Genomic DNA, 15,120 nt, shown 5'->3' with positions numbered 1-15,120 from the left:
CCTCTCTTCTCCCAGGCGCCCCCACCATCATTGTGGAGCCGGTGGAGACAGTGGTGGACGCCGGCACCACAGTGGTGCTGAACTGCCAGGCGGAGGGAGAGCCCACCCCGGTCATAGAGTGGTCCCGCCAGGGGCGCCCCCTGCTGGGCAACGACCGTTTCTCCACCCTGTCCAACGGCTCCCTCAGGGTCAGCAGCGCCCAGAAGGAAGACACGGCAGAGTACGAGTGTGTGGCCAGGAACTTGCTCGGATCAGTGCTGGTCAGGGTCGCTCTCACTGTACGAGGTGAGATGGACATCTTGGGGCTTTTTCGCTGTACCATTTTTTTTTCTGTAGGCTTCTATTTCCACCAAAACTAAATATATTCATGGTACTGTAAGGTGCTTTGGATAAAAGTGTCCACCATATGGTAAAAGTCGTGCTGTATTTTATTAATTTGTGTTCCAGTCCATGGGGGCTACTCAGAGTGGATGGCGTGGGGTCCCTGCAGTGTGTCCTGCGGTGCTGGGACTCAGAAGAAGCTGAGGCAGTGCAACAATCCTCTACCTGCCAATGGAGGGCGCCACTGCACAGGATCAGACACAGAGACACGCAGCTGCCAGGGAAAGCCTTGCCCAGGTAAGAGTGCTTTGAAGAAAGAGAGAGAGTGAGAAAGAGAGGATTCATCCTAACCTGTCAGTGTTTGCTGAGTGTGTGTGTATGCCGTACCAAGATCTGCACCTTTGTCCATTCTACAGTGGATGGTAACTGGTCGGAGTGGTCGGCCTGGGAGGAGTGTTCTCGTACCTGCGGTCAGGGCAACAGAACCAGGGTCCGGACCTGCAGTAACCCTCCAGCTCAGCATGGGGGCAGACCGTGCGAGGGAAAGGCAGTGGAGGTCATCATGTGTAGCGTCAGACCCTGTCCTGGTGAGTACATTTCCTGTAAATGTAGCAGAGGATTGTCCATTGTACAAATAGCAATTTATTAGAGAGGTGTATCTCCTATGGCTGTTTTATATAGGCTGTTGTTTAGAAATCCCATACATTTTTGCATTGAATCCCATTTATCTGAACCTCAGACAACCAAATTAACTGCTCGACTAAAAGTAGCAAAAATGTGGCAATGAAAGTTTAATTCTTTCATATTTGTAATTGTGCATGACTGTTGGAATTTTATTTAGTTTACATGCAACTAAAAGCATTTACCCTGCAAATTAGATGGTGCAGATCAATTCAAATAGATTGAACAAATAGATTTTGAAGCTTCCAATATGCAAGACTATGGACCCACATGAGTGTATTGGACTATAGGCCTGCATGTATTGATCTGTTTATGTTGTTACAGTGTCAGGTAACTGGGGATCCTGGCTGCCATGGAGCCCATGCAGTGAGACCTGTGGTAAAGGCATGCAGTCCAGAATCCGGCTGTGTAACAACCCCCCTCCAGCGTTTGACGGGCCGCAGTGCGAGGGCCCGGACACTCAAACACAAGTCTGCAAGGAGAGACTCTGTCCTGGTGAGGAATCGATGACTTCTACTGTATTTAATGAAAAAGCATTTGAGAAGAGACACCCAGGCAAAGTAGCATGCAGCATCCGAGAAGAATGTGGTATAATATACAGTATATGAAGGACTGAGTGACTGAACTCCTCTTTCCTCTCCCCCCTCGCCCTCCAGTGGATGGGAAGTGGTCATCATGGGTGAGCTGGGGCACCTGCAGTGTTTCCTGTGGGGGTGGGACCAGACAGAGGACACGCCTCTGTGCCAGCCCTGCCCCTCAGCACGGTGGCAGGCAGTGTGAGGGCAACGACGTGCACATCGACTTCTGTAACAGTGACCCCTGCCCCAGTGAGTCACTCTAATTTTTATCCACAATTTTATATCATTAAAGTTTCAAAAAGCCCTTGTTTGATTCAGTAATTAATATAACTTGCCTGTCTTTTGGCCTGTCTCTATCTATTTCTTTGTATCTGACTCTTTGCCTGTCTGTCTGTCAGTCCATGGTAACTGGGGTCCTTGGAGCAGCTGGGGCAGCTGCAGCAGGACATGTAACGGAGGCCAGATGAGGCGCTACAGGACATGTGACAACCCCAGACCAGCCAATGGTGGCAGAGCATGCGCAGGAGCAGACACACAGATACAGAGATGCAGCACAGCCAATTGCCCAGGTGAGTCAGCATCTTCGTAAATTAATTGGGCTCCAGGCAAAAATAGTCTTTGAAAGTTCATAAAATGCTTGTGAAATTAAAAAAGAGGTGGCAGAAAATGCATAAATAGGAGTACCCTTTTTTGCATTTCACTCACAAAGTTATAGGTGATTTGTGGGAGCCTGGAGGATTCTTTCCCTTGCGTTCTGGATGAGAAAAATTAAGCAGCTTTTGATAAGAAAACAACTGAGTGCACAGCCTGAAGCAGTAGCAAATGTTGACTCCATGCAGCCAGCAGTAGGCGAAAATGCCAACCAGACATAAACCACTGCATCAACAAAAAATAAAACAACAAATATCATTTAAAAAAAAAAGAAAAGGAAAATGGCACCATTGTCTTCTTTGCAGTGGATGGTAGCTGGGGTTCCTGGCAGCCCTGGGGAGACTGCTCAGCTTCCTGTGGGGGCGGAGAGAGAACGCGTGTCCGACTCTGTAACAGCCCGTCTCCTAGCAACAGTGGCCGACCATGTCCGGGAGACTCCTCCCAGCTGTCCAGGTGTAACACTCAGGCTTGCCCAGGTAAGGCATGCGTGTCAATGTATGTGTGTGTACATTTGCAGGACTCACCACACTGTTAATAAGTAAATACCTTCTCTCTCTCTCAGGTGGGCCCCAGAAGGCACGAGGCAGCATCATAGGGAACATCAACGACATTGAGTTTGGCATTGCCATCCTCAACGGCACCATCTCAGACAGCAAGTCAGGCGGCAGAGTCATCCAGGCCACTATTTCCAATGTGCCCAGGACATTAGGTCAGTTTTCCATACATTTATTATGTGTATATGTCCTATTTCTGGATGTGACTCAGTGCTGGGTTAGGGCAGCCACTACGCCTAAGTTGTTGCTGTAAATAAGAATGTTCTCCTGAACTTTCTTAGTGAGGCTCATAATAAAGCAAGCCTTTAATCCCAGGCCCAGCCATGAGAAAGTTGATCTCCATCCTGAACCCCATCTACTGGACCACGGCACAGGAAGCAGGAGAGGCTGTCAATGGCTACACGCTGACAGGAGGCGTCTTCAGGCGAGAGACACAGGTGGAGTTCGCCACAGGTAAGACTAAGAAGGCTTGGGTGTGTGTGTATTTATTATTACTACTGAAGGGGCTGTATAAATACATAATGCATACAGTCTGCTGCCTGTGGAATAGTGAAATTTGCCACTGAAAAGATGCTGCTAACAGGATTGTGGATGTGTGTGTAATGTCATTAGGTTGAAATATGAGAAACATCTGTGTTGTGATTGGATGTTGCTAGGTGAGATCCTGAGGATGACCCATATTGCCAGGGGCCTGGACTCAGACGGAGCATTGCTATTGGACATCGTAGTGAACGGACACATCCTACAGCTGCCCTCGCATGCTGACATCAGCATCAAGGTACACAAATAACTACAGCAGGCCATTAGACTTTATGGCCTATTTTTAGATATATTTACTACATTGAAGTTACAAAGTGAAACAAGAGGGAAACCATCATGACTGATTATTATTTCAAGTGGTTACCAATATTCCTCAAATTTGAATGAAGGACAACAATATGATGTGTGATTCAATGTGCTTACAATACAGAAAGACATCAATTTAATGTTAAAATTATAAGTTTCAATTTCCTACAACAAAACTAATATACTCCCTATTTCAACATGTCATTTTTGAAGCGTGCCTCACATGTCTGCTATGCTCCACTCAGGACTACACAGAAGACTACATCCAGACCGGGCCGGGCCAGCTGTACGCTCTGTCCACCCGCATGTTCAGCATCGACAGGGAGAGCGTGCCTTACTCCTGGAACCACACCATCACCTACGACCTGTCCAAGGGCAAGATGCCCTACCTGGTGGAGACGCTGCACGCCACAGCCATCAGCGCTCACTACCACCCCCTGGAGGAGGTGCTGGAGTACAGCATCCACGCCAGCATCGCCAAGGGTGAGGTCACTGGTTTCTATAAGGGATGAATGTAGAAATAATGTCTTAATCTATGGGTGAGAGACGGACTGAACCAGGTTACTGGCTTACTATTGCACTCTGTATTTTTACTCTTTATCTCTGTTGCTCAGTCATACTGTCAGTCTTCTTCCTCTCTTTCTTTTTTCCTTGCATGTTTTCTGTTTCAAAAGTAGTCTTAAATTAAAGATTAAATGTTAAATGTACTTCCAGGCGATCGCAGTAACCAGTGTCCTCATGGCTTCAGTTTGGATTCTGCTGGGCCCTACTGTGCAGGTAATATTTTAACACAAAACACTGTGCTATTGATAATTCTAACAATAAAACCATCAGATTTATAGTTGCTTTTCAAGACACTGGATTTAAAAGCAGCTTTGAATGCTTTAACACTTTAGCTGTTCTGGTTGTGGTGACATTGTTGTTCATGTTGAACTGCAGATGAGAACGAGTGTGAGGCCGGCAACCCCTGTTCTCATGCCTGCCACAACGCCATGGGCACCTATTACTGCTCCTGCCCCCGAGGGCTCACCATCTCAGCCGACGGCAGGACCTGCCAGGGTACACAACACACACACACACACACAAACACATAGCCTTTGATCTATCTATCTATTTTTGCCACAATAATGTTGACAAGGCTCTATGATTTCAGTAACAGGTCCTTTTCTAATTCAGTCACTCTTCTCCATCTTCTCAGACATTGATGAGTGTTTGCTTGGTGGGCACATGTGTCATGACGGACAGGACTGTGAGAACACCATTGGCTCATACCGATGTGTCATGCGCTGTGGGCGGGGCTTCAGGAGGACAGCAGACGGCCTGAGTTGCACAGGTACAGCAACATGCTTTTTACAATTGGTAAATTGAGCATTTCTTAACATTTCTTGTTTTCTTTTTTCTCAAGGCTGATATGCTGCTTTTTACAATTCTTTGTTGTTCAGATGTGAATGAGTGTCAGGAGTCCAATCCATGCAATCAACACTGTCTGAACACCATTGGTAGCTATCGCTGCGCCTGCGAGCCGGGGTACCAGCTCAGGAACCGACGCTGTCTAGGTTAGACAGCTTCCCCTCCAATGAACGCTTTACCTGTAATTTGTAACATTAATGTTACATGTGGAGCCCAGAATCACTACTGCCTTTTTAAAAAGAACAACACCAACAAACACCACAATTAAGAATAAAATTTACTATTTTTGGCTACAGTAATCTCTTGGCTTTAAACTGTAACCTGCCCTTTACCTAAAATAAGACTTTGTCCCCATTTCATGAAATTATTCTATTCTATTTATTCTATTTTGGATCTAACCTCTTTGTCACCCCAGATATAAACGAGTGCAGACAGAGGGTGTGTCGATCCGACCAGCAGTGTAAAAACACGCGGGGTGGTTACACCTGCATTGACCTGTGCCCCAGTGGCATGACCAAAGGTGCCAATGGGACGTGTGTGGGTGAGTGTTCAGCTACAGAGTCACCTCACTGCAACATGTTTCTCCTTAAGTCACTCACTGCTGAAGGTCTCCTGAAGTGAAAGCACCTGCTGAAATGTAAATGTAAAAACTGCAGACTGTAAGATACGTAAGTTTTGCATACTGACTCACTGAATGTCTAAATAAGTGCAGGGATTTCTGTAAAATGGGACATCAGTTGTTTTGATATATTTAAGTGAATTAAGCAACAAACACGATTGTCTGTGTCCCTGTTGGCCTCTTGCAGACATGGATGAGTGCAGAGATGGTACCCATCAGTGCAGATACAACCAGATCTGTGAGAACACCAGAGGCAGCTACCACTGCACCTGTCCACGCGGCTACCGATCTCAGGGTGTGGGACGGCCCTGTCTCGGTATGTACCTTCTCTGTGTCCCTCATCCCCCGACCCTCGTCCCCCTGTCCCCCCATCATCCCTCACCAGGCCAGGGCAAAACAGTACTTGAACACAATTCCAGTAGTTTTCATGACATGCCAAGTGCTTGATTTGTACTGAACAGGCAGGTGATATTGTTTGCTCAGTTGAGGATATTTAACCAAGAAATCAAATATTTGAATGTTATTTTGCCCTGGTCTTCCCCATGCCGCTCCATCCCTCACACCCTCCCATCTGCTTCCTTGCATCTGCCAGCAATCTTCTCTCTCTCTGTCTCTGACTCACCCATGTTTAAACTCCAATAATCCTGCTGTCATCTGCCATTAGTTCAGACATCATATCCTGCCACGGCTTGCTCACATTACTAAAACGCTGCACTGGAAACCCCTGACTAACTCAATATCATTGAAAAGTAAAGATCCACTTCTTTTTGCAGAGGTGGACTGCATGGCATCAGTTGACACTAAGCGTATATGGTCAGATACAAGTAAGAGAGAGGGAAAGAAAGGACTACAGAGGAAGGAAAACTGAAAATGAATGGTTCCTTTGACACATCCATCATCACCAGACCAGCACCGTCACCTCTTGGCTCTGTCACTCTCCTCCTTACCTTTCACTCTCTTCCACTTTTGACCTTTCAAATTATGACCTTTCCCTTTGGGTCTGGCTACTTCCTGGAGTTGCTATTGCTTTGTAATGGCATACATTCACTGTTCTCCCTGTGACATCATTAACACTGGACGCTGATGTCTGTCTTTGTCAAATATTGTGGCATACCTGATATCAAATATGAATGATATTTGATATTGCTCCGCCGGATAAAATGTCAACTAGATTCAGCATTGGTTATCACAGTAATTTGAAGTCATTATCTTCAAATCGGCACTTGCATTTGATATGAGAGGTAATAATCTTACTCTCTCATTCAAATTAGATAAATGTATTCACAGTCTCAATACATTTCTGTCTTAGGGACATGAAAATGTATTGTCATACAGTGGGGTAATTGACGTATCCCCTTTTCTCCCCCCCCCCCTCATCCTCATCCTCCTCTTCTATTTTCACGGCCTACATCTCCTTATCCATCTCTTTATTCCATTATTCATCCCTCCTTTAATTATCACCCAATTTCCATATTCCTTTACTTCCTCCATCATTTCTGTACCTTTCTCTCCATCTATCCTCCTTCTACTCTATCTCTCCAATCCTTCCATTCTCCTCCTCTCCTGCCTTCTCCCCTACTTGCTGTCTCTGTGTTTCTGGTGCTGGTCTTTCTTTGTGCTGAGGGCAGACATAAATGAGTGTGAGCGGCTTCCTCAGCCCTGCGCCCACCAGTGCGTCAACACTCCCGGCAGCTTCAAGTGCACCTGCCCGCCGGGGCGCCACCTGCTGGGCGACGGCAAGTCCTGCGCCGGGCTGGAGCGGCTGCCCAGCTACGAGAGTTATTCATACGGCTACCGCACCTCGCAGTCCTCCCCCGAGCGGAGCTCCAACCAGCGCCTCTACCACAACCTGGCCTCTCAGAGCTACCACTCCTATGCAGCCACCACAGGGGGGCGCTATAGGGGCCGTAGCCACAGAGAGACACGCGCTCTGGCCTCGCAGCGGGGCTTCCCTGCCTGTCCGCAGGGGTTTGAGTCCAGGGGTGACCGCTGCTTAGGTAACTATTGAGGATAGGCAGGGTTAAGATGAGGGAGAGGCTGAAAGCAGTCGATGGGGAAACTCTCTCCGCTGATGAGGCTCCATGCTTGACGGGGCTTCACCGCTGCTTTAGGGTTTGCTTGGCCTTGTTGTGAATATGGAATGTGAAATTCACTAGGAATCTGTGTCTTGAGGATCCACTTTTTATTTTGTTTTCTGATTTTGTCTATATCACTCTGTGTGTGTTTTTATGTGTGTGAACAGACATTAATGAGTGTGAGGTGAGGGATACCTGTCAGCATGAGTGTATGAACACCCCAGGGAGCCACAGGTGTCTCTGTCCTGCTGGCTACCGCCTCATGACCAACGGCAAGACGTGTCAAGGTGAGAACCTCCATCTCATCTACTCTCTGTAACCATCCATCCATTTGTCTGTCCCTCTAATCACATAACTGTGGTTTCATTTCTTGAATCTTTATTGAATTATTTCATGATCTCACAGTATGTCTTGTGTTCATCATAGTATGTAATGATGCTTGTGTGACAAGTTGTGTGCTGTGTCCACAGATATAGACGAGTGCCTGGAGCAGAATATCCAGTGCGGGGCTAACAGGATGTGCTTCAACATGAGAGGAAGTTACCAGTGTATTGACACACCTTGTCCACCTAACTACCAGAGGGACCCAGCAACAGGGTAAATACTCTCATTACTCACTGATGATTAACCTGAAAGACACATAATGTGACTTACTAACTAAACGATTAGTTCACACTAGGGGATTTAAAGAATGTGCTTATAGTTGAACATTAAACTACTTGATTCTCTTCATCCAACACTCTGCAATATCCTTGTTGACTAAACCAAAGAATGTATGTTTTAGAAGATGAATCACTCAAAATTAAAAAATGGGCACGTCTTCCTGTCTGCAAAACTGGGTGTTAACCACCAAGCATGGATACGGCAGAAGCATAGTTTGTTTGTCTTCATTTCTGCCCCATGCTTAACAGTGTTACCATAACAAATGATTTGGTACGTACCTGAAACACTACTCAACAGTCATATCTTGCAACCTTTCCATTAAAGTCAATATAGTGAGAGCAGACTGAACTGCAATTTTCTTCCTCCTGCCACAACTAACTCATCTGAAATCAGTTTAACACCACTTGTAAAAACCAATCCCTATTTGTCTATGTTGTAGATTCTGCCTGAAGAACTGCCCGCCGAATGACCTGGAGTGCGCGCTGAGCCCCTATGCCCTGGAGTACAAGCTGCTGTCGCTCCCCTTCGGCATCGCAGCCAACCAGGACCTGATCAGGCTGGTGGCCTACACACAGGACGGAGTGATGCACCCCAGAACCACTTTCCTGGTGGTGGACGAGGACGTCACGTTACCTTTCGCCCTGCGAGACGAGAACCTGAAGGGCGTGCTGTTCACCACGCGGGCGCTAAGGGAGCCCCACACTTACCGCATGAAGGTCCGAGCGCTCTCCTACAGCGAAGACGGAGGCATCGAGTACCAGACCACCTTTATCGTCTACATCGCCGTCTCCGCCTACCCCTACTGAGAGCACTTTACATGACGTGAGACAAAGGGGGCGGTGATGAATCGCATCCTCCGCATGCAGCACCACTGACAGAGAGCGAGTGCGTGAGCGGGTGGGTGTGGTTTGGAAATGGAGCCACATCGGTAAAATAGACTGAAAAAAGACTTGTTTGGAGTGTGAGAGAGGCCAGTGAGTGCATACAGCACTGCAAACCCAGGAAGTAGATTGAAAGTGGATATAATACAGACCCCTGGTGTACTCCACAAAGGGTGAACCCAAGAGGCTCTTTTGGTTGGAGGAAACTGGCTATTTATTGGCCCTAATCCCTGGAATCCTCACTTCAGTCCGTGGTGACTTTGTTATTCAAATGCTTGATATTTTGTCTTGTCGTTTTCCCCCCTGGCCTAGATCGACTCCTCGGAGCCGTTAGGTCCACCACTGGCCCAGAATGTAGGCTCCCACCCTCCTCACACAGACACTAAAAGAAATCTTAGCTAGCCTATATTTACATCTACCTATTATTAACTTATTGGGAAGTGCTTGAACGTGAAAAAGGGTCAGTTCCCACCGTTGCTTAGCCCTTTGTCTAATTAGTCACCAAAGTGGAGTTGTGACTGTAGAGTGTAGCTGTTCTTTTCATCAGTCTGATATGGTGCTCATCTTCGCGAGAGAAGACTTGACTGTCAAACATGCGTCCTCAGGTAATTGTCCATCAAACCCACACTAGGTTGCACAAGTGCATCAGATAGAAACCCCATCAATAGTTGCAGTCATTACATCATTAATGTGCCATAATACTCCATCCATAGTCAATTACCAAGATGTATTCTATTTTTATGATTTGTACATAAGTGTTTTTTTCTCATAATGTATTGCTATACTGTATTGTATCCATTTTTTAATAAAAAATGTAATAAAAGAACTATACAATCAAATTAAGCATGATAATGTCAGTGCATATCTGCAGCACCGATGCATAAAACAGCACTTATCCTTGTACCACTGAAAATTGATAATGTCATATTTGACTTGTATTCACCCCTCCATCAAGAATGAATTGAACATTTGCATGTAACATATCATGACAACTTATGATCAGCATTCATACCTTTTATTATTTTGTCAGAAAAGCACAAACATAAAAAAGGAATATTTGAGTAAGGCAGTTTGTACATCAGTTTGGTATGTTCCCTTGTCTTCTTGCCCTTGGTCAGAAGAGCATCTCTGGCTAGATATACATGCAGTAACAAAAACATCAGATTTTTACAAATCCTTTTTGTTCCCATGTAAAACTAGCCATTACTGCATTAGAAAAGGTATCTAATGTCTGGATGCATCACCACTGATGACAGTATTCAAACATGAAAACCCATGTCTATTTATCAACTAGTGATTCTAAATTAACTCGTGATTAAAATATAGCTGATGATGCTTTCGTGATTTATAAACAGCAACTTCCCTTGAGAAATTCCATGAGTAATCTTCACTCAGTGCTTGATTGGAAATGAGCGGGAAAAACGGGTGCTGGAACTGAATTCCCCTTAACAATACTTAGATATAAGGAGCAAACCTAAGGTTGCTTCATTTCAAAAGTAGTATTAAGAATACATGAGCAAAACAAAGCAACTTATTGAACCGTAACACACTTTGCTTTCATGTTTATATATATTATATTACTCAACAACTTTGTTTATCTTTCAAATTCTTCTCTAATACAAAAGGGCTGCTTAAACCATCAATGTAGCCTACAATATTTCCATGAAAGCAAAATAAATCATTTGGCAACGAAAGAAATCTACCTGATAAGGCAGACAAAACTTAGACAACATGTTCAGGATCTCCTCCTCATTATATAAAAAGTGAAGGGAAAATACGTATGTAGTAGTAATATTATGATCTCCTATTGAAACACAGTACTGTGCTTGGGTATTTTATTTTTAAAATCCCAGAGCATGAAATTAAACTCTGATTCAATGCAAAAAGCACAGGATTTTACCGGAAGAGACCCAAAACATGTTGTTAACAAGGTACAAACAACAGGCATGAAATGCTTGAAATAAAACCCAATCTCACAAGTTAGAGTGGGATCATGCAAATAATGGTTTTGAATCCGTTGCATGGTGAGACAGTTATTCTTAATCAGCAAGATTAGGGAGTTCATATATAATTAAGTCACTCTCCGTTCACAGAGTAGGCAAAATATTCATTTTCTTAATGACTGAGTCCTTCCTGCACAGCAAGCATGCTGATTTCGTCAAACCTCCGAACCATGTTCTTAATTTTGATCGAGCAGGGGTTTGGCTATGAGGCAAACATCATAATTACCACAAAACAATAACACAGGGGGAGGAGGAAAAAAAAAGTATAATCCTAGATTAGATTTCCTGTTAAATAACAAAATAAAAAAAACATAATCTGAGAAAGAATTCACATGGTGACATGTAATTCTCCTGAAAGTACAGGAAAAAATGCATCTCCTACCAACGGTAACAGCAGAGCCAGATAATGCCCTGTACAGTATAAGTGAGTGAATGGGAGAGAGCAAGAGAGAGGCAGACATAGACAGGATGGGAGGAACACTAAAGTGGGATTAATAAGAGTGGTGGGGGAGACAGCAGGCTGTGCTGCATCGTGGGTAATAATCCTTAACTAGGGCAGGCAGGGTGGATGGATAGATGGAAGATACCCCCTCTCCCTCCTCCCTTCCCTCCCTCCCTCCCAGGGTGAATGGCGACCCCCACAAGCAAATCCACCAGCCTCCATCTGTGACTGCGCTTTTCAGGAGACTCCCACTGCTAAAGTGTCAGGGAGAGGCAATGAGAGGATTTACTGAGAGAATCATGCTTTCATTCCATCAGGAAGTCTCTATTCAGCACTTTAGCAGAGACACAGAGAGTGATGGAAACAAATACTGTTTTTGAGAGATTTTCCTGAGAGAAACAAAGCTGAAACCATCTGTGTGTGTATGAATATGTTTGTGTGTGTGTGTGTGTGTGTGTGTGTGTGTATATGTAAACATGTGTTGGGAGAGAGTCAATGGAGTATACAATGCTAGAAATCATGCCTGTCACCAAGCACAAATGTATGAAAGAAAGAGTTGTTCATATGAGCATGTAGTATGTAGCATGTACTGTATAAGAATGTAATGGAGACAGGGAACAGAGAGATCAGGGAAGCAGCACAGACAAGTGGGGTGGGAAGTTATCTGTAGCACCCTGTGAGGAAAACAATTTAGTAGGTTGTCATCACACACGGGAAGAAGTAAGAAAATCTGTTTTTTTTAACTAAATGTGACCCAGATGTGATGTTTTGTCTAGGTCAAGCCTAGAGTGAAAATCTCCCATCAGGGTCTCACTGGGTTAAAAATCTGTTTTATTTTTCTTTTAGTCCCTGTGCCATCCGTTAGATTACATTGAGTACCGCACCCCCCCTCTCTCTCTCAGCAGAGTGTTCTGCTCCTCTGCTCTCCTGTTAGACCGTCTTCCTTGCCGTTAGTACCCGGACAATGCATCCCACTCCACCGGCTGAGAGAGCCTGCAAACACAGGAGGGAAACAGGTGATTAGATTTTGTTTTAGTATTAATTGAAGTGTGGCTGCCTCATCCTGAACACAGATCTGAGGAATCTGTCGCATCTCTGACATCTGTGGCCACATCTGTCTCTCCCAGGTTGCCCTTCGTGGCCCCTAAACTACAGACTCATTGGAAGAGGCCTTTAAAAGAAGATCACACTTTTATCCAAGGGATAACTGTTAATCACAAAAATTGATCTGTCATAAATTCAAATTAGCTGTCACTTTTCTTCAATAAGTTACTTAATTTAGTTACTTAATTTACTTATAAAGTTATCGAATAAAAATAACTTTAATCCTGCTTACCACCCTTGTCATGTCAGCTCCTCCTCCTCTCTCTCTCCAATCTTTCCCGTCACTTTCCCAGTTTAATACATAATAAAGCTGAGACACCGTAAAAAGAAAAGCAATCTTTTAAAAATCAGGCCTACCTTTTCGTGCCACTGCAGGAGGACGGCGCTGCTGTTTTCCGACGGCCTCTCAAAGCCTTTGTAGATGTATTTCATCAGCAGGTCCACGCCGTTCTTGTCCAGGGATTGCACCCCCTTCTCAATGTCGCTGCTCTTAAAGGAGCTGAGCACCTTCAGCACCAGACCTTCAGCACGATCCTGGTTATGACAGGGAGATAACCACAGAACAGGGTTCATACACATTTCAATTCGTTTTTTCCAGACCTGAAGATGTAGTTGCTGTTCAACACAATGTATGCTGAAAGTGGCTGGGCAATAAAACTGTCAACTAGGCCTTCATAGTGGAAGATGATTTTTCACAACAACAGATATCACCATATTTGAAATGACAGTGGATGAACAACTACAAAAGAAATCTGTTGCCATACATGTAACAGGACAGATCAATATATTCCATACTTCTCCAGGCTTGGCAGAGATGAATAAGAAGCCTAAACAATCAGTTCCTAACAGACCTGGACAAAATACACACCGAGTACATTTCATTTTTTATATTTAGTATAAAGTTATTATTATTATTAGTATAAAATTACCTATTTTTTTATAGGTAACTTCAGTCAATGTCAAGTAGTTTCATCATTCAAGCGTGCAAGAGCCCTCACCCTGATATGTCTGAAAAACCACACTTTGCTGAAAGCATGACACTTAACTGATAAAGACATAATAAACCGACCTTGACATTCTGGTTCTTTGTGTTGATGGGGGGGTTCTTCAGAACTGCGTGTAAAGCCTCCATGAGGTTTCCTGTGCAGACAAGGTTAAGGATGCAAACACACCAGGACCCGCCCCTTCATCAACAGCTTTGAAAAGACATTGGACAGGAGCCAAAGCATATTAAGAATGCCCACTGTGGAGCCATCACAATCCTGCATACTAATTCATTTTAGCTTTCTGTTCCTGTTATGAGCGCTCAAATGACTGCCCTGTGTCTCCTCCACAGTGACCTGATGTGCTGCACCAACATGTAGTGCTATTTGCTTATTCAATGAGGAAGTGCAGCAAGTTCATACCTTATAAGGCCTATTCCACAGAGGCCCACAGGCTGAGCTGGCTACTGGCTTTAATGTTGGCTACAAATCAATATCATATGCCATTTGGTGGGCACTTTTACCCAAAGTTCCTTACTGTATGTATACATTTTAGGCATGAGTCAACCCCCTAACCCATACAGTGTTAGTACCATCAACTCACTGAGCTACAGCACCACAATAAAGCAGCAGACTAGGATATGCATGAGTAATATCAAACACACGCTGTAACGGGCATGGTCAGTGAAGTCATTGTGAGATATAATGGGTAACTTTTAATTGAATAAAGTTAAACTAGCTTGCTGTGAATATTTTCCTCTCTGGGGAGCAGAAATCCCAGGAATGTGGCTGCTAGACAAGTCTGGACAGTGACTGGCCTACTTGAAAGACGCCCATCATATATAGCTTGAACTAGCATACACTTATCGATAAATATTGTAGAATACATCCTAGCCCTGAAAATACACCGGCCTGCCGACTGTCTGTTTTTTTGTCTGCAGACGGTGCATGCTAACAGGCAGGCTAATCATGTAAAGGATATTGTCTGATCAGGGAATCAACCTCTGCCTCGTCAGGACCCAGCTGGTTTTCTCCTCCGTCCTCCTCATCCACAAATTTGTTCTCGTCGTATTCGTCCACATCTACTCGCCTGAATCGGTCGGACACTGTATTCTTCGACATTTTGGCAAGGTTCGGCTGTCTTGTTTTGATTAAAACGACAGGAATTAAAGCTCAAGTCCGGCCTTTTTGCAGTCCTCTCTCTCTACGGCTTGTCAGCTTCCTTCCTCCCCTTTCCCCCTGCCTCTACTTCCGCGTGCACGTCGCCCCCGGTGGCCAGAAGGTGGAACTGCAGCTCGTTGGCGGTATG

General features: G+C 44.8%; 2 protein-coding genes across 3 annotated transcripts in view; one reads left to right on the top strand and one right to left on the bottom strand.

Annotated features, from left to right (window-relative positions):
* Positions 1-10,025, top strand: part of hmcn1 (hemicentin 1) — a gene marked incomplete at its 5' end in the record, with an annotated part of 78,260 nt that extends 68,235 nt beyond the window's left edge. Inside the window, 21 exons of the mRNA XM_071517019.1 lie at positions 16-285; positions 448-618; positions 738-908; positions 1,327-1,497; positions 1,659-1,829; positions 1,979-2,149; positions 2,537-2,707; positions 2,794-2,940; positions 3,101-3,238; positions 3,442-3,563; positions 3,877-4,114; positions 4,346-4,408; positions 4,571-4,690; positions 4,830-4,964; positions 5,074-5,187; positions 5,457-5,582; positions 5,848-5,976; positions 7,289-7,657; positions 7,903-8,022; positions 8,206-8,332; positions 8,838-10,025. Of these exons, the coding sequence (XP_071373120.1) occupies positions 16-285; positions 448-618; positions 738-908; positions 1,327-1,497; positions 1,659-1,829; positions 1,979-2,149; positions 2,537-2,707; positions 2,794-2,940; positions 3,101-3,238; positions 3,442-3,563; positions 3,877-4,114; positions 4,346-4,408; positions 4,571-4,690; positions 4,830-4,964; positions 5,074-5,187; positions 5,457-5,582; positions 5,848-5,976; positions 7,289-7,657; positions 7,903-8,022; positions 8,206-8,332; positions 8,838-9,204 (3,611 nt within the window). The remainder of the gene's footprint in view (positions 1-15; positions 286-447; positions 619-737; positions 909-1,326; positions 1,498-1,658; positions 1,830-1,978; positions 2,150-2,536; positions 2,708-2,793; positions 2,941-3,100; positions 3,239-3,441; positions 3,564-3,876; positions 4,115-4,345; positions 4,409-4,570; positions 4,691-4,829; positions 4,965-5,073; positions 5,188-5,456; positions 5,583-5,847; positions 5,977-7,288; positions 7,658-7,902; positions 8,023-8,205; positions 8,333-8,837) is intronic.
* A 253-nt stretch (positions 10,026-10,278) lies between these two features.
* arpc5b (actin related protein 2/3 complex, subunit 5B) lies at positions 10,279-15,048 on the bottom strand. 2 transcript variants are annotated; one of them, XM_071517033.1, is made up of 4 exons: positions 14,794-15,048; positions 13,898-13,979; positions 13,186-13,362; positions 10,279-12,717 (listed from the first exon to the last, which is right to left on the bottom strand). In XM_071517033.1, exons 1-4 carry the CDS (start codon positions 14,931-14,933, stop codon positions 12,655-12,657), a joined length of 462 nt encoding a protein of 153 aa, XP_071373134.1. In that variant the 5' UTR covers positions 14,934-15,048; the 3' UTR covers positions 10,279-12,654. The 2 variants fall into 2 exon arrangements, with proteins under 2 accessions (XP_071373134.1, XP_071373133.1); XM_071517032.1 differs by having other exon boundaries at positions 13,898-13,970.
* Between the last annotated feature and the right edge of the window lie 72 nt (positions 15,049-15,120).

This window comes from Centroberyx affinis, unplaced genomic scaffold (assembly GCF_046629955.1).
Source record: "Centroberyx affinis isolate AG114_WGS23_722 - 3 ecotype Tasmania unplaced genomic scaffold, CSIRO-AGI_Caff_v1 ptg000449l_1, whole genome shotgun sequence".
Lineage (NCBI taxonomy): Eukaryota > Metazoa > Chordata > Actinopteri > Beryciformes > Berycidae > Centroberyx > Centroberyx affinis.
This window is presented reverse-complemented; position numbering and strand designations above follow the sequence as displayed.

What these genes read in the sequence shown, in the direction of transcription:
- arpc5b (XM_071517033.1), bottom strand. Translation starts at nt 14,933, where the DNA reads ATGTCGAAGAATACAGTGTCCGACCGATTCAGGCGAGTAGATGTGGAC. An exon ending in CAAAGAACCAGAATGTCAAG is followed by an intron (nt 13,363 to 13,897) that starts GTCGGTTTATTA and finishes TGTCATAACCAG; the next exon opens with GATCGTGCTGAAGGTCTGGT. An exon ending in TCCTGCAGTGGCACGAAAAG is followed by an intron (nt 12,718 to 13,185) that starts GTAGGCCTGATT and finishes CTGTGTTTGCAG; the next exon opens with GCTCTCTCAGCCGGTGGAGT.